The sequence below is a fragment of the Labrus bergylta genome, chromosome 11, assembly GCF_963930695.1.
Source record: "Labrus bergylta chromosome 11, fLabBer1.1, whole genome shotgun sequence".
Lineage (NCBI taxonomy): Eukaryota > Metazoa > Chordata > Actinopteri > Labriformes > Labridae > Labrus > Labrus bergylta.
In genome coordinates this window covers 26,421,955-26,442,695 of record NC_089205.1, presented here as the reverse complement: position 1 = coordinate 26,442,695, position 20,741 = coordinate 26,421,955, and the positions used below count along the sequence as shown (strand labels likewise).

Below are 20,741 nucleotides of genomic sequence, written 5' to 3'. Positions count from 1 at the left end.
TTAGGACAGCTTGTTTCAAAGTCTTGACAAGCTTCTGCTTTGAACTAAACTGCAGATTTTTATCACTTTTGGACCCTTAATCTCATATAATCTGCTTTACATTATTATTGCAAAAGAAAATCTCTTGAGTGAAACAACATGTAGGACTCTTACACAACGTTTGGGCCTCTGCAGATATTGAAAAAGTTTAGAGTTACACTTTTATTCCTAATCAAATGTATAAAAAAAACAGACATGTTAAATGTGTTTTTTAAGATGTGTTACTTACTCTTGAAACACAAAGTGAGAAACAATCAAAAAAAAAAAAACACTCTCTTTCCCCCTGTCACGCCTGCCTGTGATTGGCTGCAGCACCATATGATGAATCGTACATAGAACCAGAGAGAGTTGTTTAATAGCTCATTGCACGTGGACCAGCACGTGGACCAGGGTTTGACCCCTCTGCACACATACACACACACACACACCAGCACACACTCGTTCAACGTTTATTCAACAAAGCTTGTCAACCATGGAGACCAGCATGCCTGGTCCTTTACATCATCATCATCATCACACACAATCTGGTCCCTATTTGTTACAGCTGGGACTGCAGAGTGTGTGTGCGCATGAGAATGTTTTTGTGCGCCTGAGATCATGTATGTGGGTGTGTGTGTGTGTTCTGGTGTGTATGTGTGTGTGTGTTCTGTCTTGGCTCTGCACAGAGGACACGTAGCCTGAGACTGAAAACTGTGCAGGGCCTGTTGTGCACCAAAAACATCCTCAACTGTAGCTGAACTCTGCCTGCGTGTTCCTTCATGCACTGTGAATAAATTGCTCAAATACACACTTCTCTTTCAGCTCGATATAAATCCTCGCTGGAAAAGCAAATACAATCCTCTGGCTGAGCTGAAGGAGTTGTACCATAACTCTTATCCAACTTTTTTTACTCGGTAAGAAACTTGATTCACGAGAGCACGAGCCGGATTGTTTCTTTTTCAGAGCGTGTGTGGACCGAGATCACAGGCCAAGAAAAGTTGTTCCTTGACTCCTCTCCAAACTTCTCTTGTCTCAGACGATAGTTTGACCGGTAGGAGCAAAGTGAAGATGACAGCTCCTCTTTAATTTACTGTTATTTTAATATTCCCCACTCTGACTCTGATATCTGCACAGCAGATCTCTGTGTCTGTAACATCTTCATGATCCAGCAGCACACTGAAGGTGTCAGGAACCAAAACCAATTTTTAAAATAAAGGCAGGATGTGTTTCAATCTATATCAGAACATCTATGATTGACCGTATATTTCCTAAAACAACACAGAGCAGTGATATGATCTCATCATTTTATTATTCTAGTTGTTGTGAGATGTATTACTCAAAATAATCTGTGGAGAAAATCCTTCACTCTGAATTATTTGAGGCCGACGACGTCTTCTGTTTCATTCACAACATTATTTTGATTATTTTATTTGTTGTCATGAGATTCATTTTAAATTGTCATGATCATATCACCCAGGATTATCAACCATTCATACCTCTGAATTCAAGATAGGAACTTTGATTTTTATTTTAAATTTGCATTAAAATGCTTCACATACATATGTTGAAGAAATACTTGAATAATTCCCTTAAATGTTTTTATTAATTTGGACAACAAAATCAAGTGATCGAGATACAAGTCCCCTTAATGTCAATCGATGATCAAATTGAATTATAGCAACGTCTTAATTGAATTATAATCATGTGTTCAAGTGTTTGAAGTCTTTTAATCCACCAACAGTGAACCAGAAATCATCACTTCACCCGCTTTAAGCTGTGACCATCTTAAAGCAAAGTTTCAGACTCAGCTGGAGTGCATCACTGATTTCAACCTGCTTTAAGTTAAAGAACATATGAAGTGTTTCCTCTAGGGTCTCTCTTCTAAAGGTTTTTTATAAAGTGAAGCCAAGACACAGCACAAACCCTCCAGAATCAGAGAAACACTGCCAGGTCAGCGTGCACCCTCTGACAGCGAAGAAGAGCAACATCCAACTGACTGAACAGAGCGAAACGTTTCCTCTAAGGAAGTCAGAGAGGTGATTCACTCTGCTTCAGATCTGTGTTTAAGCTACAAGTTTCACATTCAAAGAGCTGCAGCAGGACGAGGAGGGAGAGACAGGATGTGATACATGTGTGAGTATATGTGTGTGTGTGTGTGTGTGTGTGTGTGTGTGTGTGCGTGTGTGTGTGTGTGTGTGTGTGTGAGAGAGAAACTGTGTGTGTGCTCAGACTTGATAAAATCATGATGGACATGTCTGTAATTAGATGAAATGACGAGATGAAGAGTTTCTGATAGGAAAAAAGAAGTAGATAAAGTCTCTCCTCTCTCTCTCTCTCTCGCTCTACTGCTCTCTCTCTCTCCTCTCTCTCTCTGTGGAAGTAGGCGGAAGAAAGTAGCAATTAGCAATCAGCTAAAACACTAATTAGCTCTCTCTCTCTCTTTCTCTCTCTCCCTGCTTCGGTCTCTAAAGTATCAGTGTCTTTGAGTGTGTGTGAGCATGCATGTATTCTTTAACATGTGTGCACTGTGCATGTTCTCCCTCGTGTGTGTGTGTGGGAGAGAGAGAGACGCAGAGGGCGGTGCCTGCCTGGTAGTGTGACCTCATCTTTATTAATGACAACCACATGGATCATGATTGTATGATTTACCGCTGACTGAGAGAACAACAGCCGGCTGCAGACTGGACGGAGATGAAAGTATAGTTTAACAGAACGTGGCTAAACTTTATTGATGAGTGGACACACACACACAGACACACACACACACACACACACACACACACACACACACATACCAGGACACACAGAAACACACATGAAAGGGTTGATTGCTGCAGGGAAAAATCTGTCTGAGTCGTGTTATTTATGTTGAAAGAGAGCGATGTTTGAAGTGATTTCTTGGAAAACGTGATCGTAGCTGCTTTTATTTTTGAACCAATAAAATTCAGTTTGTAACACCATCATTTATTTGTTTTGTCACTTTTCATTATGTTTTTAAAGGTATTGACAGTGTTGATAATGTTATTCCACTATTGCCGATTTGCAGAGAAAAAAATCTGATTAAAAAAAGAAGAAATCAAGCAAGAAAATCAAGAAAAGATCCAAAGAGAATTTAAGAAAACATTTAAAAAAAATAATTATTTAAAAAAAGTAATTTAATTGAAAAAAAAAAAAGAAGGCCGGCAGGTTGAAAACAGGATAAATATCGACCTGTCATCAATGCTGGGTCAAAGGTCAAGAACACCATCAGCCTATCAGCATCTTGCAGTCTGACCACCAACCATAAACACACACACGTGACTACGCAGTCTGGACACAGAACGGCTGCATGTATGCTGATATGTCAAAAGACACACACAGACACACACACACACACACACACACACACACACACACACACACACACACACACACACACTTACACAGTCAATAATCAGGCTCAGAGCTTCATAATTAAAGTGAGAGTCCAGCCGGTGTGTCAGAGAGACGATACGACAGCTGACGGCTCAGACTCGGGGCGAGGTGAGAGGGGGTTAATCATGGGGGATAAAGGGGGTGATTGGGGGATGAATATGTGTTGTGGGTGTAGGGGGGCGGGGCCTATTTGTAGGCGTGGGTGAGGGAAAAACTGGGGGGGGGGATTGAGGGAGCTTTCACTGGGGGATTAGAAATAATGGAAATGGGGAGGGATGCGGGGCTCTGGGCAGCTGTGGAACCAGCTCCTTTGTGAGGGAGGTGTGTGTGTGTGTGTGTGTGTGTGTGTGTGTGTGTGTGTGTGTGTGTGTGTGTGTGTGTGAGACAGAGGGGTTAAGGGGTCCCAGAGGGCTACCTTTGTCCCCTTGCCAGAGATTGAGGGTCTGTAAAGAAGAGAAAAAAATGCAATTTCACAACTGTCCCTCTCTCTCTCTGTGTCTCTTCAATGTCTCTCTCTCATTTTCTCTCTCTTACTTCAATGAGGCTCTTTGTTTGCTGCACTCACCTTCCTCCTCCTTAAAGGGAAGGACACTCCTACACAAAAGAAACTCTACAGTGAAGGAACCTGCTCCTTTAAGAGCATTTGCACAGACACGCACACGCGCACACGCACAAGCACACACACAGACACACATCTTTGTCAGTGGGTTTGTGTGTGTGTGTGTGGTTGAGAAAGAGAGGTACTCAGGGACATTAGCAGATTTAGACCTTGTAGATCTGACCCCTTTGTGCAACTAAGGGATGTTGCCATGACAACCACAAACGCTAAGTGTCATTGTTGTGGAGGGCTAATCAGGACAGAGCACATATGTTCACGTAGACTATTCTCTGATGTATTCTGCTTAGATAAAGTGTTATGATTGCTTGTAAGTAGCTCATCCAGAAAAAAAAAATCCTTACTCATTATTCCTCTGCATGCACAATTTATGATGTTATTAAACGCTGACACCGAGTTTACGGCCCCACTTCCTTCCACACGCTGCTTTTTTTCAGCGACTCTGGACAGCAGGCGAGAGGAGCTGGACCTGGACCAAGACGGGAAGAAAGACATTTCTCTGTGTCCGTCTCCCTCGCTCTCTTACACCTGCTAGGGAGGAGAAGAGGGAGTCTGGAAGCGAGAGGAAGGGGGGGGGGGGCTCCTCTACTAGGAGAGCTGTCACTTTGATTCTCATCACCACGGCAACGGGTCTGCTAAGTCCCACAATCCTCTGCCTTGTCCGATGGGGGGGGGGGGGGGGACAAGTGTGTGCGTGTGGTATAGTTTGCCGTGCTCTGCTTCTATAAACCTGCATCAAACACACACACACGAGCGTGCAAATAGACACACCGACACACACTGGTGCACCGAGGTCTGGTACCATCGTCATAGCTGGTTGTGAAAAGCAGCAAATCGCCATGGGTGATACGGAGACAAATCTAGCTATGTCGGGTATTTATGGGAAAAGAGAGCAAGCAGGGCAAACTAGCTGAAATTGCAATGTGTGTGTATGTGTGGTGAGTGTGTGTGTGTGTGTGTGTGTGTGTGTGAGACAGAGAGGGAGACTTCTCTCTACATGATAAAAGATGTTTTCTGAAGAGGGCCGAGCTATGTTGCTTAGCCCAGCTCCTCATAGAGACGAGCTTTGTCATGAGAAGTGACAGATCAGAGTAGAAGGGTGACAGGAGAGAGAGACAGAGGAGAGAGAGAGAGAGAGAGAGAGAGAGAGGAGAGAGAGAGAGAGAGACAGAGAGAGAGAGAGGAGTGAGAGAGAGACAGAGAGAGAGAGAGAGAGACAGAGAGACAGAGAGAGAGAGAGAGAGATGAGAGAGAGAGAGAGAGAGAGAGAGAGAGAGAGAGAGAGAGAGACAGAGAGAGAGAGAGAGAGAGAGGAGAGAGACTTCAGTTAAAGTCTGCTGACACTCAGCCTCGGGTCTTGTTTTTCAAAGACTGGCTCACAGACCCATCAATGGGTGAAGGGGCCTTAAGGTCTTCAGGGGCCAAATTAAAATAATGTTGTTTAAATGTTGTTGTTTACAACTTTTAACGCTTAACCTCCTCCTGGGAACGATAAGAGAGATGCTTTAAATGTCTAAAAAGGTGAAAAAAGACTAAAATAAGAAGATCAGATGAATTAATGCGTGACACAAACTGAACATATTCTACATGTTGCACTTAATTAATTTCATGTCAGATAATATGGTTGTAAACAACTGCACTACGAGATTGAGTCAATTTACCTCCTCTGTATTACGTTATTTAATTGTTCTTTTTGACTTCTTAAGGGCATCATATACAGTATATATCTTTAGATTTGGTCATTTGTGTGAATTAATGTTTTAGGAGTATTTGAGTTCTGGATGGTAAAAATTGACCCTCGATTAATGAATATGTATTTTTAATATCGAGAAAGAAATGTTTTTTCTGACTGTGAACATATTTAAGAAGTGCTGCAAGTGTAAACAGAAGTGATTTGATGCAGACTCACTGTGGCCAACACTAACAGATTGAAGTGAGTTTGAACCAACAGAGACAAGAGGAAGGAGGAGAAACTGGAAGGAAACAAGAGAAAGAGCTGGAACTGATTTTCCATTTGGAGTAAATAAGGACGATAAAATGTCAAAGACTACTCCACATGTTCAGTTCAGCCTCCTTGCTTCTTACTCTAGCTAATAATGGTATGTTTGGTGCCCATGCTGTTTATGATACATCTGGAAAAGACTTTTAAAAACACTCAAGTTACCACGATCAAGAGGAGCACCGTGCACGCAGACACAATGTGCAAACACAGTTTTTCACACACAGATTGCAGACTACAGATGTACACACACTCTCTCTTCTGAGGCAGATGGGGACACCCTCACTCCCCCCCCGTCCTCCCCCTCTGCTAGCTTGACCGGGGTCAAAGAGCCTATTGTCATACAGAGCGCCTCGCCTCCACCTATTGTCTGTGACAGTTGGAAACCCTCAGAGCTCATACAAACCTCTGCACATTCAACTGCTCCTCCTCCTCCTCCTCCTCCTCCTCCTCCTGCTGCTGCTGCCTCTCCTTTCTCCCCTTTATTTCACTCTCTCTTTCACCCTCTATTCCACCCCCTCTCCCTCTTCTCCCCCCCCCTCCTCTCTGTGTGCTGACTGGGCTCTTCAACCTGTCACACACACTTACACAGCTGGACCGGAGCAGACACAGTAAAAAAAACTTCGACATCATCAGCAGTGCTCTGCTCGGTTCCCTTTCGCTTCATCCTTATGTTCATGCTATTTTTGTGAGGCTGCTGCATGACTTTAACTTACAGTAAAGCACCGTATTGATGCTGCAGTCCGTTAGTCAGATGATTTGATTAGACCGCATGAATCATTAATGATCCTTGTGGGAAAACTGGGTTAAGGAAGGTTGAGATGGAAGTCAGAGGTGAGATGGAAGAAGGGTAGAAGAGTGTTCATCTGATAAACATAAAATCACAAGTTTAAATATAAAGTATGATTATATAACTCCACATGACGTTTAAGTCGGGTGATTAAAGTTTGAGCCACATTTCTCATACATCATAATCAATATTTACATGCAGCCAAAGCCAATTTTATTCCGTTCTTCTTGTTTGTTTGCAAATGCAATATCCAGGTCACTATGTCTGCTGACCTTTGACCTGCAAAGCCTGTAGAAATTGTTCTAATCTGACACTCCAAGAGAAACATTAAAAAGGTTTTTTGCGGAAATCAGACTATCCAAACTCTGATTATTGCAAACTGAAATGAGGACCAAATTAATTTGATCTTGTTCCAGTAGTCAGTGTTGCTAAATCACATTCACTTCTGATTCTGTCTTCATGGAAAACTTGATGACTGAATCTGCAGATTAGCTGTTAGAAATGTGCTAGTTCACAATGACTTTTCCAGCTCTTAAACAGACCTGGAAGTGGACGTGGAGTGAATCACTGCAGAATGTTTAAAACAGCTTTAAATCTGAGCTGTGTGTGTGTGTGTGTGTGTGTGTGTGTGTGTGTCAGGCTGGAGGCCTCATGGAGCCTGGGAGCAGCAGTGACTCCCCTCTCCCACAGAGACTCACCTCAGCCGGGCCAGGAGTGAGACGGGAGAGACTTTACAATGACGCTGCAGTTTGAGCGGCTGCAGGGCGCCATGATGCTCCGAGTGGCAGGTGGAATATCTTTATATCTCTCTCTCACACAAACACACACACACTCACACACACACGTTGCTGGATTCTCACTTCAGGGCTGCACAGGAAGGGCTGCATGTTTCTGTCTTATCCTCTCATAACAAAAAGAAAGTCTGTTCTTTCGATGCAGCTAATAGAAAAAGCTGTTATTTGGTGGGCTCGGTGTCAGAACAAAGTGAGATGGCTGCAAGGAAACATTTGCTGATTTTGTAATTTTTGGAAGACAAAAAAAGCTGCTTCTGCTTTGCTTCCAACACTGGTGGTGATTCAGGAATGATTCAGTTAAGGTGTGGGAAAAGACAGCTGATAAGAGCAGCTACTAAAAGCTCATTTCTTTTGCAAATTATGTTTCAAAGTCCAAAGATTAAAAACTATTTTATTTTAGTGCAGTCAGGAGTGTTTTGTTGGCTACACGGAGCAAAACAATAAATACAATAAATCCCATGTTGGAGGGTTTGTGAAGAAAACAAATGATGCTCCTGTTTGTGTGTGAGAGAGCTGCAGCTCCGTCTGTGTGTATCTAATATTAAAGCATGAGGCTTATAGATGTGAATCCAGCAGAGACCCATTCATCACAACAGATCTCAGCCTGCGGAGGGGGGACAGCACAGTGATGTATGGGGAGGGAAAAGGAAGAAGGAATAGATCTAATAGATTATCCGGGTTTCTCATGGTGACTAGGTTTTTAAAGTAAAAGGGAACTTCCCAGTTTGAGGCTGTAACTAAAACTGATTATGTAACACCTCAGTGTGTTTCTCATTTCTGTGGGTAAAAGTTTGTTTTTGTCATTTTGAAAACCTTAACAATCATGTTGACTTTCACCGCTCAAGTTAACTTTTGCATTTTTTTACTCCCAATAAACTTGAGCAGTAAAAACTAATTATTTGCCGCTCGCAGAGGATCTTTCCCCTGAGGAGAGACTTCTGTGAAACTAAGCTCTTCACATAAAAGCTTTCATTGAGTGAGTTGATCAATGCAGGATGTTTGTCCAAGTAAAAAAAATAAAAAAAAGGGGGATTTGTCCTTTTAAAAGTCCTAATCAGGAAATTGGTCACAATTCAAGGAGAAGGAAGAGGAGGAGGATGATGTCATGACAGCGAGAAAGGAACGTCCTGAATGAGATGCAGGTTTTCTTGCATCTCAACTCATCTCAGTCAATAAACACACACACATCTACACACACACACACACACACACAGACCTGCTGTGGTGAGTATCCCAAGGGTGTGTGTGTGAGAGAGAGAGAGTGTGTGCTCACTGTGGGAGCGATGAGAGTCAGTGAAAGTGTTTGAGAGGGTTTATGACAGTCGTATTTCACTGGCAGACTGCATTATCCTACCACTTCCCAAGGACGTACACACACACACACACTCTCTCTCACACACACACACTCTCTCACACACACACACACACTCTCTCACACACACACTGAGTGCAGCATTGATCTGCGGGCAGGTCGGGCCATATTCCTGCTGTTGTATTTACTCCCGCCCTCGCTGGGACCCTCAACACTCTCTTATTAAACGTCTAAATACAAGAGCAGTAAGTGGAGGGAGATAAAGATCACTGAGTTGAAGGAAGCCAACATTGATTATCTAATTATTAATTTCGAATCCCAATTTCTGCTGTTTTGAACCCTGCAGGCTGCCGTAGCACAGACAGAAGAGGAAATGTGAGAATTCAGAGCTGCAGAAGGAGCTGCAGGGTTGAATTAAAGGAGGCGTGCGCTGACGCCCTGTGTCAGACCTCAGAGTGGCAGATGTGGTTGAGATTGATTCGTTAGGCCTGTCTGCAGACAGCAGGGGGGCTGACTGATGTGACCTGAGAGCTGCAGAGGGAGGGGGGAGGCTCAAAGTGACCGCTCCACATCTGACAATCACAGCTCACCTGTGCTGTCTGACACCTGTACGTTGCCGAGTCTCATGTCAAGGTTGCAGGAGAATCAGCTTTATGTAATGAGCTGTGTTCAAACAAAAATAAAGAAATAAAGTCACTTAATCAAACTATTTTGTTGGTCACTTGGAGGCAGCTGAAATCTGTTTCATATTTTGTTATGCTTGTATTTTATCTTTATTATTACTACAGTAATTATAATAAATCTCAGTAGTTTGTATAATCATTATGTCCATTTTTATATGATGCATATGGTGCATTTATTTGTCTTTAATACTGTAAAGCACTTGAGCTAAATTTCTCCTAACAAAGGAGCTTTAATAATTAATATAACTATGCAATTATTTATTATTATTTACACATAATTTCATTTCTTTTAAGATATCCGTAATATTCGATCCCTTGACATTCATATGGAATTGAAGGTCAATTAATATTCTTAAGAGTTATACGATTCAGTAAAATAAAATCATGAATGGATGAAACTATAAATATTTAATAACAGTTTGTTATCCGTTGCATTAGCAGCCACATGTTGGCGGTGTGGGTCTGACTTTGCTGCAGATGACAGAGCTGTATGTCAGCATGGTATTTACTCCTGCTCGGGCTGAGGGTCTCCTTCTGCATGACTTGATGTCGGAGAACATGAGTGACCCTGCAGGGTTCAGGGTTCGGCTCCCAGAGGAGCGTCAAACACAGGAACACACTCAGAGATGCACTTTAGAGGCAGCAACAAGCTTCCCCCCCGCTTCTATCTGACCTTTTCACTACACCGCTCCGCGCTCCAAACTCCAAAGTGGAAATAAAACTGCATCATGTGAAGGATATCCTGCAGTATTTGTAAAGTATCAGATATTGTCAAATGGGATGAAGACATTTAGGATACTTCAAGGTCAAACAAAGATGTGTCTGATTTTATCATACAGAGCTTTTTCTTATCAGAAATAATTGATTTGATCAAACAGCTCCATGTGTTTAAAAATGAAACGTCTCGTGTTATCAGAGAGAAAATGAGAAACAGCTGATACGGCCTGTTCATCTCAGCAGATAACATCAGAGTCTGCTCCTTAAAGTAAAACTCAATGAGTCTGACCCTTTGATTTTAAACAAGATGCTGTCATGATTTGGTTTTTTTTTAGTATCACTCCAGATGAAATGTCTTCCTGCTCTGTGCTGCTGATGGATGTGTCTGCTGGAGCTGCAGGGATGTGACGGCCTGTCTGTGTGTGTCTGTCAGCGTGCGTGCGTGGCACAGACTGGTACTGAGGATTACTCAGCCCGCCTGCTGCCTGACGTCACACAAACAAACAATTACAAAGAATCGGAGTTGCCGATGTTTCATCAGTGTTTCCTCAGCTCCAGCTCTTTTCTTCTACATTTAAAATACATCCTGCAGGGAGGAAACACATCCCTTTGTTTTTGATTTTAAAATCCTCTGTGCTGATACAATCCCTGTGGATACTAAAGATGATTCTTTTATCGATAGACTAAGTCACATAACAGATTGAAACAGCAGACACCAGTTTATTACATGTTTATGTGGTTGTAAATACACGTTTTGTATTTAAAATGTACAACAGAAGGATTTAAAGAAGGACGTTTTTTAATTATTTCATGTTTCACTAAAACTAAAAGGATCAGATCATGAACTTGTTTATTCATCAGAGGAAGTGGACATTGATGAACATACTCATCAGGTTTTGTGCCTCATGTTGGCTTCATTGGAGACTTTAACCCTCGAAAAGGGCTGGTCAGACAATGAGCAGGTTATGATTTATAGTTTCTGTCAGTGTCACATAAACATATCACTCATTCTCTCTACTTTGAGTCTGAGCTGTGATCAGCTGGTGACTCTCGAGCTCAGAGCGAGCTGTAGATACTTCGACCAGTCGCTGAAATAATTTAACAAACTCAGACGGAACTAAAAGCGAAATCTAATTTAGTGGAAATCATCTCATAACTGCAGACGTTTGTCATGAATCTGACGCTTAATGAAGAGCTGGGAGATGGCTGACACGTGTGTGTGTGCGTGTGTGTGTGTGTGTGATATGTAATGTTGCAGTTTTCCATCGCTCAGTCTGAGAGCTTAGAGCGGAGTAAGAGGCTTAGAGCTCAAATCAGTCATGATGATGAAGTGTGTGTGTGTGTGTGTGTGTGTGTGTGAGAGAGAGAGAGAGAGAGAGAGGGTCAGGTGTGTGTTGGCATGTCAGTAGCGGCCTTCTCGACAGATGTGTGCTGGTATCGTGTGTGTGTGTGTGTGTGTGTGTGTATGTGTGTGTGTGTGTGTGTGTGTGTGTGTGTGTGTGTGTGTGTGTGTGTAAAGGGGATATTAAATACTGAAAACTGCAATCATGGTGTGGGATTAAAGACAAAGCTCTAAAATGGTGGCATGCCGAGACAGAGGACGGACAGAGGAGACCGAGAGCGAGAGAGACGGACTGTTCAAAAAGAAAACATGAAAAAGAAAATAAACAAGATAAAAGTGAGGATGGAGAGAGAGAGAGAGAGAGAGAGAGAGAGAGAGAGAGTGAAAGAGAGAGTGAAAGAGAGAGAGAGAGGGAGAGAGAGAGAGAGAGAGAGTGAAACAGAGAGAGAGAGAGAGAGAGAGAGAGAGAGAGAGTGAGAGAGATTTAGGATGACGATCAAATCAGAAATCAGAAAACAAGCGTTAATAAAAAACAGTTTTCAGCCTACACTCTTTAAGTCATAAAGTCAAAGTGAACTCCTCCACACTGTGACCGACTCATCAACAAGCGAGTATCAGCTTCTGCTATGCTAACATGTGACTCAGCTGCTAATGAGAAGCTAATGGTCTCTGCAGCCGCGTGAACGTGAGTCAAACTGAACACATGTCGCCGTCCTTCAGGCGTCTCATTAACATCTCATCGGACTGCGTTCAGAATGAAAGTGGGTTGAATGTGGGGGTGAGGTCACCGCTGCAGGAATGTGTCCCCCCAGAACCTCCACCCCCCCCCCCCCCCCGACAAACACGACTGGTTTCAAGGAATCATTAAAAAAAATGTGGATTGCATGTAAAATATTCCAGGTGTATGTTAGCATGTATAAAAACAAGAGAAGAAGAAAGAGCCTCTCTGCTCTCTGACATCACAGATATTAATCTCTCTCTCTCTCTCTCTCTCTCTCTCTCTCTCTCTCTCTCTCTCTCTCTCTCTCTCTCTCTCTCTCTCTCTCTCTCTCTCTCTCTCTCTCTCTCTCTCTCTCTCTCGCCCCCCAAGGTTCCAAAACTGAACCGCAGCCATGAAAGTGACACGAGACAGGAGAGGAAACTTTGACGGGCATCGATACTGATTCATTTCCAGCTTTAAGTTTGGTCTTTATGGCTCTGCCTCCGTGTCCGAGCAGAGGTCGCTGAGCAAATAATGCACGTTAGAAAACTCTCAGTTTACAGTCGTGTTATTGGTTCAGGGGGTTTACTTCACTTCCTGCTAAACTCATTTCATAAAGTTAATTTTTAAAGACCAATTTCAAAAACTGAACATTTCTAAAAACCTGATGCAGCTTCAGATGTTTTAATGAAACACTTTGAAAGCACCTGAACACACAAAGTGCTCTGAATTAAATCATGAAAGTGGAGTTAGAGGCCTTAGTTCATGATATGACATCACAGAAAGTGACGTCACCACACGTTGAATTTGTGTTTTCACGGGTAATTAATGCTGTTTTGGTTAATGAGCTGGTGAGTCAGAGTTACCTGAACCGCAGGAAACTGTGAGAGGACTAAATCAACCGTTTGGGGAAAACACATCCAGAATCTCTGAATATTTCCAGAGATTGCATAATATGGTGAACCTCAGAAATTAGAAATTAGAGTAGGATTAAAGCCGTCCTTTGTGGCCCTCAGTCACGGCCTTTTTTTAAATTTCCTTGTGCTTAAATATTTGTTTGTTTTTCCTGCGTCTCTGCAGTGGCGTCGTTAAAATACTGCTCTGTCCTTTTCCATCCAGTCGACCCGCAGAGAGACAGAGAGGAGCTATATTTGGAAGCTGCTCTGCCTTGCACTGTATGGGTATGTGATAAATCTGCTGTGCCATAATAGTGAATGGTGGGGTCGCTCTGTGTGTGTGTGTGTGTGTGTGAGAGTGTGTGTGTGTGTGTGTGTGTGTGAGTGTGTGTGTGTGAGGATGAATGGTGGCCTGTCTTGTCCCCCCATACTGCTGCTCCTTGCTAATTGGTCTTCGGCTTAAGTGCTGCTGCTGCTGCACTATTCTCCAGATAGATGGGAGGGAGGGAGGGAGGGAGGGAGGGGAGGAAGGAGGGAGAGGAAGGAAAGGGAGGGAGGAGGTGAAGGTATAATGCAACACAGAGAGAGGGAGGGAGGGGCAAACGATTGATGGGTGAGATGGAGCTGGATCGAAAGATGCATGAATAAAAAAGGGGGAGGAAGGTCTGAGGGAAGGAGGTAGAGGAGGAGAGGATAGGAGGGAGGAGGAGGAGAGCTGAGGAGGGATGGACGGAGACGAGGAAAGAAGAGGCATGGAGAGAGGAGGAGAGAAATGGAGGGACAGGAAGAGACGTGAAGGAGAGGATGGAGAGAGAGGAAGAGAGGGATCAAGGAGAGGGAGAGGAGGAGAAACAGGAGTTGAGAGGGGTGGAGGGAGTGGTAGTGGGAGAGAAGGAGATGGATGGAGAGAGAGAGGAAAGAAGAGAGGTGGAGGGAGGGAGAAGAGTAGAGGGAACAAGGGAGGAGGAGGAAGAGGAGAGGATAGGAGGGAGGAAAAGGAGAGGAGTGGAGGGAGAGGAGGAGGATACAGGAAGAGACGTTAAAGGGAGAGAAGAAGGAGGATGGAGAGAGAGAGGAAAGAAGAGAGGTGGAGGGAGGGAGAAGAGTAAAGGGAACGAGGGAGGAGGAGGAAGAGGAGGAGGAGAGAGATGGAGGGAGGAGGGAGGAGGGTGATGTACGAGTGGAGGAATGTAGGCTGATGAAGGAGAACGAGGTCATGTGTTTGGAAACAGAGTTTGTGCTCAGGTTGTCGCGCTCTTGTTCATATGTTGTGTGTGCACGCTGGTTGTAACCTCTCAGCTGTTGACATCCTGCTGTGTTGCTTTTCATTGTACACACTTCATTTCCTATTTTAAATCCTCAAATTGAGTTTTTCTTTTATTCCTCCACGCTTCGTCTTCTCTTGTCACATTAACTTTCCCGCAGCAGAGATTACATTTCCCCCAAGGCGACAGTAAAACTCTTGATTTAAAAAGTTGAACTGCTGAAACACAAAACAGGAGATTGTGTTTTTTTTTTGTTTTTTTTTATCTCAACTTCATCTTCTCACTCTCTTTTAATCTAGCTTTAGATGAGTCTTTTTCCAGTTTACAAAAGCTGTCAGACAGTCTCAGTGTTTTGTGGGTTTAATAGCCAGTGGTGTTTGGTTGAAAAGAAATCCAGATCTCATTTTGGAGAGAAACTTTGAATTTGTTTGCCATCTGCGCAGAAGTTTTACATGTTCCTGTCACTGGTTCACATCGTGTTTTGGCAGATTTATTGTTCAGTCTCTGGGAATTTTTGCAACCCTCTCACCTTCACTTTAAAATAATAATAATCCAGTTCAAGTCTTCAGAAATGCAAAACTTAAAACAGTCAACCAAACAGCTTCTCTTAACGAGGGAATAAAAAGTGTTGCGCAAATTGAGCCCGGCTTCAACAAATTTACACCTTACAAGCTATTGAATATTACCCAGCACACAGAGATAAAATGACCAAAAACTTCAGTGACCTCTGCCAGCTTTTCCACGACAGCTGGGGTGTGTGTGGGGGTTGTGTGTGCGTGTGTGTGTGTGTGTGTGTGTGTGTGTGTGTGTGTGTGTGTAGGATGTAGAGGGGGGAGAGGGGGAGGAAAGGAGGGGGACTAATGTCTTCCGAGGAGCGAGAGGAGAGGAATGAGACGCTTTGGCCAAGACACAGCAGTAACTCTCGCTACTCTGTTCATTAGACTGGCCCTGTTATTTCTAAAACACACACAGACACACACACACACTGTTGCACACACACACACACACACACACACACACACACACACACACACACACACACACACACACAGACAGACGGGCTATTGCAGCAGGTGGGCCTTTTGATTTGTCACCCAGGAAGAACCGTGTCTCATTTGCATACAGATGCCCCCTTCAGCGCTAAGGAAGAGTGAACACACACACATGCATACACACATGCACACACATGCACACACACACACACACACACACACACACACACACACACACACACACACACACACACACACACACACACACACACACACACACACACACACACACACAGCTTCTTCAGTCTTCCCCTCTAGACGGAGGCGTGTACAACCACCTCTTTCTTTCTTGTTTCTCGTCTCCCTCCAATCTTTCAGTTCTTCCTGTCGTTGCAGTGATTTTTGCAGCAAATTTTTGTGTGTGTGTGTGTGTGTGTGTGTGTGTGTGTGTGTGTGTGTGTGTGTTGCTTATTTCCTGTAGATTTATTTGCACTTCCACTGTGGAAATCTTGAAGCTTTCCACAGATTTATGTGCTCATGAAAGTTTTTCGCTGCACATGTTGGTTGTTTTTGTCAGCATATTTATCATCATTTATGCATGTGTGCTTGTGTGCATGTGTGTGTGCATATGTGTGTGTGTGTGTGTGTGTGTGTGTGTGTGTGTGTGTGTGTGTGTGTGTGTGTGTGTGTGTGTGTGCATCTTGGAGGCTCCTGCTGCACCTTGCATCTGTTGTAGTTGGCAGAGATTTCAGGAGTCTCGTGTGCCGGTGTCAAACAACGGGTGCTTGTTTTCAGACCCCAAACACTGAACTGATACACACAGACTCCCATACACACAACACACACACACAAACTCCCATACACACAACACACACACACTCCCAAACACACAACACACAATCGTAAAAAAACACGAAAGCTGAATTTAAAAACCAAATAAATTCTCGGAGACCTCGGAGAGAAAGAAGAACGTTAATGCAGCTGGGAGTCGGTGTGAAATGAAGCTTTACAGGAAAATGATTCACAGCGATGAAGGACCATTATTTCCACACTACATCACACTGAACGTCTTGTTTCAGAAAAGCCAACTTCATCTTAGCCTGTTTTTCCTTTTGGGTATAAAAAAATTAGATTTGCATGTAAAAGGGAGTTTACAGTAGCAAGAAAGAAAGTGATATTTTAAAGATATAGAAACCTAAAATAATCTTAAAATGTGTTTAAATGAATTGCATCACAGGTGTCTCTGGAGGCTGCAGAATAGTTTTTTCTAACACAAATCAAGACTTTTTTTGGGTTCAAACATGTGATTTTCAGAAAGTCTTGTATTGTCTCATTTAAAAGGTTCACTCTGCAGCTGAGTCTGTTTGCACACCACAGAAACTGACTTGATTCTCTAACAGGACTTCCAGGCTGCAGCTCTGAAACATATTTAAGAGCAGCACTAGTGTGCGTGCAACACGTCTCTAGCAGAGCTGGAGAAAGCTTGTGCTGTGATTGGCTCGGGGGGGGGGGGGGGGGGGGGGCAGCGATTACATCAGAGACTCTGCAGGCGCTACGACAACACCAGGGAGGTCGCCAGAGTTTAACTTTAGGTCTCATTGAGAAGAAACCAGCGCCGAGGCCTCGACTCAGAATTCAGACTTTTACCTCACGACTGAACACTATCCCAGAGAGAAGTGACATCATAGATTTGGGTCACATAAATAAGTTGGTTCATTCTTCCACCTGCCAGAATTCTTCTGAACACACACAGCTGAACTGGATGCATATGAAGCCTCTTCAATCTGGACCCAAACGTTTGTTTTTCCACGTGTGCTGAGGTTACACTAAGTGGAGGCAGAGAGGGAGTCAAACCGCAGAGGAACACATGATTCCCCTCTCGGCTCTGTAAATACAGTCGGTCTTGGATGATCTTATCTTTTGAGACAACTTGCAAACTTACTACTACAATGTGTTTCATTTGTGTCAAACAACACAGACCCTCCTAGCAACTAAAGCATGACTAATGTTTACATGGCAGCTCCAGCACTTTGGTTGAGGTCAGGACATTCTGGTTTGGAAGATTAGTTTTATTTTTCACTGTTTAACCAAACAGCCGTCTTTCCTCAACCTCAACGCGAGCTGTCAGCACCAAAACACAACCTGTTCCAACATTTTCCCCTCTTTCTCTGAGATTTATAAGGTGATGGGAAATGCCAAGAAATGTGAAGTATACTTCACTCTGATAGATTCATGTTTCACATGCACAGAGTTTCACATTTTTTGAGTTTGATACAACATGCATGCTGCTCTCCATTTTGTCTCTTTATATTTCAGCTTGAACAAACATCTCAAACCTCCAACCTGTTAGTAGGACAATATCTGCATGTTGACACACACACACACACACACACACACACACACACACACACACACACACACACACACACACACACACACACACACACACACACACACACACACACACACACCATCTCCCCCCTCCACAGTGCTGCGGTCACATCACGTCAGGACAGAATTAAGACTTTAGACAAATACAATTTCACCTCTGATCCCGTAATCCTGATCTCTGTTGGACTCTGTGTGTGTGTGTGTGTGTGTGTGTGTGTGTGTGTGTGTGTGTGTGTGTGTGTGTGTGTGTGTGTGTTACTGAGGGGGTGGGGGGTGCAGAGTGAGCTCAGTAAAGGCCCCTCTGTCCCTAAGGGCTCACAACAACCAGTCAACACAAAGCTAGAGCTTCACACACACATACATACGTGCACACATACACACACAAAGGCACACACACACACACACACACACACACACACACACACACACACACAGACACACATACACAGACACACACGCACATGCACAGCTTCTATAAATCCATCGAGCAGATAAAGCTCTAGCAGGATTTCAGCTCTTCTGATCCGAAGTAAACTCACAAATTCAGACAACTTGTTCCTATTCATGTGGTGAGTGTGTGTGTGTGTGTGTGTGTGTGTGTGTGTGTGTGTGTGTGTGTGTGTGTGTGTGTGTGTGTGTGTGTGTGTGTGTGTGTGTGTGTGTGTGTGTGTGCTCTTTATGCACATCTGTGCTTTAACATTATGAACATTTGATGGATGGAGACTGTGGTAATGAAACGTTTCCTTAATGGGATAAAAACACTTTGCATCTATTCATCCCGATGCACTCCTCCATCCTTCACGTCCTTTCAGAGGAGAGGCGTAGAAATGGATCGATAGATATTCCACATACCTCTGCATCTGTTTATTTAACTGCTGTCAGCTGTTTTCATCCATGCATGACCCCACACATCCACATTACGACAGTTCAGATGTTGTTTCTCAGGTAACAGGAAGCTTCTCCTTAAAACAGCTCTACTCTGTTTACAGAAGGTTTGAGGGATGCTGCTTGTATTTCTATGCAGCTTTTCTATATTTAAAGGCCAAAATACACAAAATAATGAATGGTCATACAAAAAGATAATGGCTTAGTGTTGTTCATGTTGTGAATTTCTGTTACAGACTGTCATTGTTTCCTTTCGGGGATGACTAAAGAAAACAGTGTAAAGGTTTTTTAAGGTGAAGCTTTCTGTTTCATCAAACCCCTCATGCATCAGAGCGAAACAGCCATGGCGTTGGTGGCGTTTGTGTTTGTGTCTTACCGGGGTAGAAGTCTTTGGATTTGGACAGTTTGATGGTGGCTCCGGTTTCTTTCTGCAGCTGGACGATGGTCTGACCTCCCTTCCCGATGATTGACCCCGCAGCATAGCTGGGAATCAAAACCTTCAGGAAGTACTCGCCTTCCTCTGCAGCAGGAAAAAGGAAACAGGAAGTCAGAGACAGAGCTAGTGCAGGGTATGTTGTTTCACCTTTAAATGAAGCAGCAGAAGAAGACATTTAAAAAGTGTGCATTATTAGTCTGATGAACCTTTGTCCTCATGCATGCCTTGTGTTTCTTCAATTATTTTACATTTTGATTTACTTTAGAATTTTTCCAGATTCTGTTTTCGTCGTAAAATTGCAGAAAAAACGAAGCTCTCATCCGAACATGATCGTGTTGGCATGAGTGTAAACTGTAAAGTGGAAACGAAGTGTTTGTCACCAATCACAGTCTGACAGAACAGATGCGAGTCGGCGCCGCATCACTACGCCAAAGCACAACGGTTTATCTCTCCCCCCTCCTCACAAAGCGGCATAAATCCACCCAATCACATCAAACGATGACTGATATCCATGACAACTAATTATTTTCCATAATCAGATGATTCCCTGACGGCGTTATCTCCCTCCCTTTTTCTCTGCACGTCCGTTTGTAGCGATGCCTCTAAACACTCTCTCCAGATTGGTCTGATCTAATTTCAGCGTCGGGCATCGAGGAATCTGCTCCTCGTCACCGCCTCGCACGAGGGGGGGGGGGGGGGGAGAGGGGGGCGCTGAATATGCTGCCCGTCGGTTTGTTATTAAAGCTAATCAGATTCACCCGATGAGTGTGCATGCAGCGCCTCGCGAGTGCACCACATGCCTTCCATCACACACACACACACACACACACACACACACACACACACACACACACACACACACACACACACACACACACACACACACACACACACACACACACACACACACACACACACACACACACACATCAACATGTGCAGATAAGCTGATGTTTACAAACAGAAGAAAGACGACTAAAGAATGGATTGTTTGTATGCTTCCAACATGGGAGCACACGAGCACTGAGGGATAACATGTCGACTGTGGATATGAAAGGAGTAGCGTCTGCTGTGAGTTCTGCTTATGGTCCCGATGGGATGAAGCGGTCTTTTAGGAGTGTGCTCACACTGAAGCTGCGGTCAGATCTTTATGGTGAAATGCATTTGTCCAATCAGTCTGATGGAAGGAGAGGAAGTGCCATACAGCAGGCCAAGTGAATCCATCACTTTGTCTCTTTTTGCATGTTATTTGTTTGCTCTGATTGGTTTATAGCATCTTTTATCTCTTCTGCTCTTCTCCCAAAATGCTGCCTCAGGTTATCAAGATGAACATTTAATGAGAGATGATTAAGACAAACAAACATGGAGGGGCTGTTTTTTTAAACCATCAACAGCCTGCTGAGAAATCTCTGACAGGAAACCTAAATCACTTTCATGTCTGTTCAAACTGATTGCAGACATTTAAAAGATGCAGGCATCAAGGTGGACTCT

General features: G+C 43.6%; 1 protein-coding gene across 4 annotated transcripts in view; it reads right to left on the bottom strand.

Annotated features, from left to right (window-relative positions):
* The window catches only part of nova2 (NOVA alternative splicing regulator 2), an 85,465-nt gene that overhangs the window by 42,901 nt on the left and 21,823 nt on the right, over positions 1–20,741 (bottom strand). For all 4 annotated transcript variants that reach the window (XM_065960045.1, XM_065960046.1, XM_020653489.3 and 1 more), the window contains one exon: positions 19,191–19,334. In XM_065960045.1, coding sequence (XP_065816117.1) covers positions 19,191–19,334 — 144 coding nt within the window. The remainder of the gene's footprint in view (positions 1–19,190; positions 19,335–20,741) is intronic.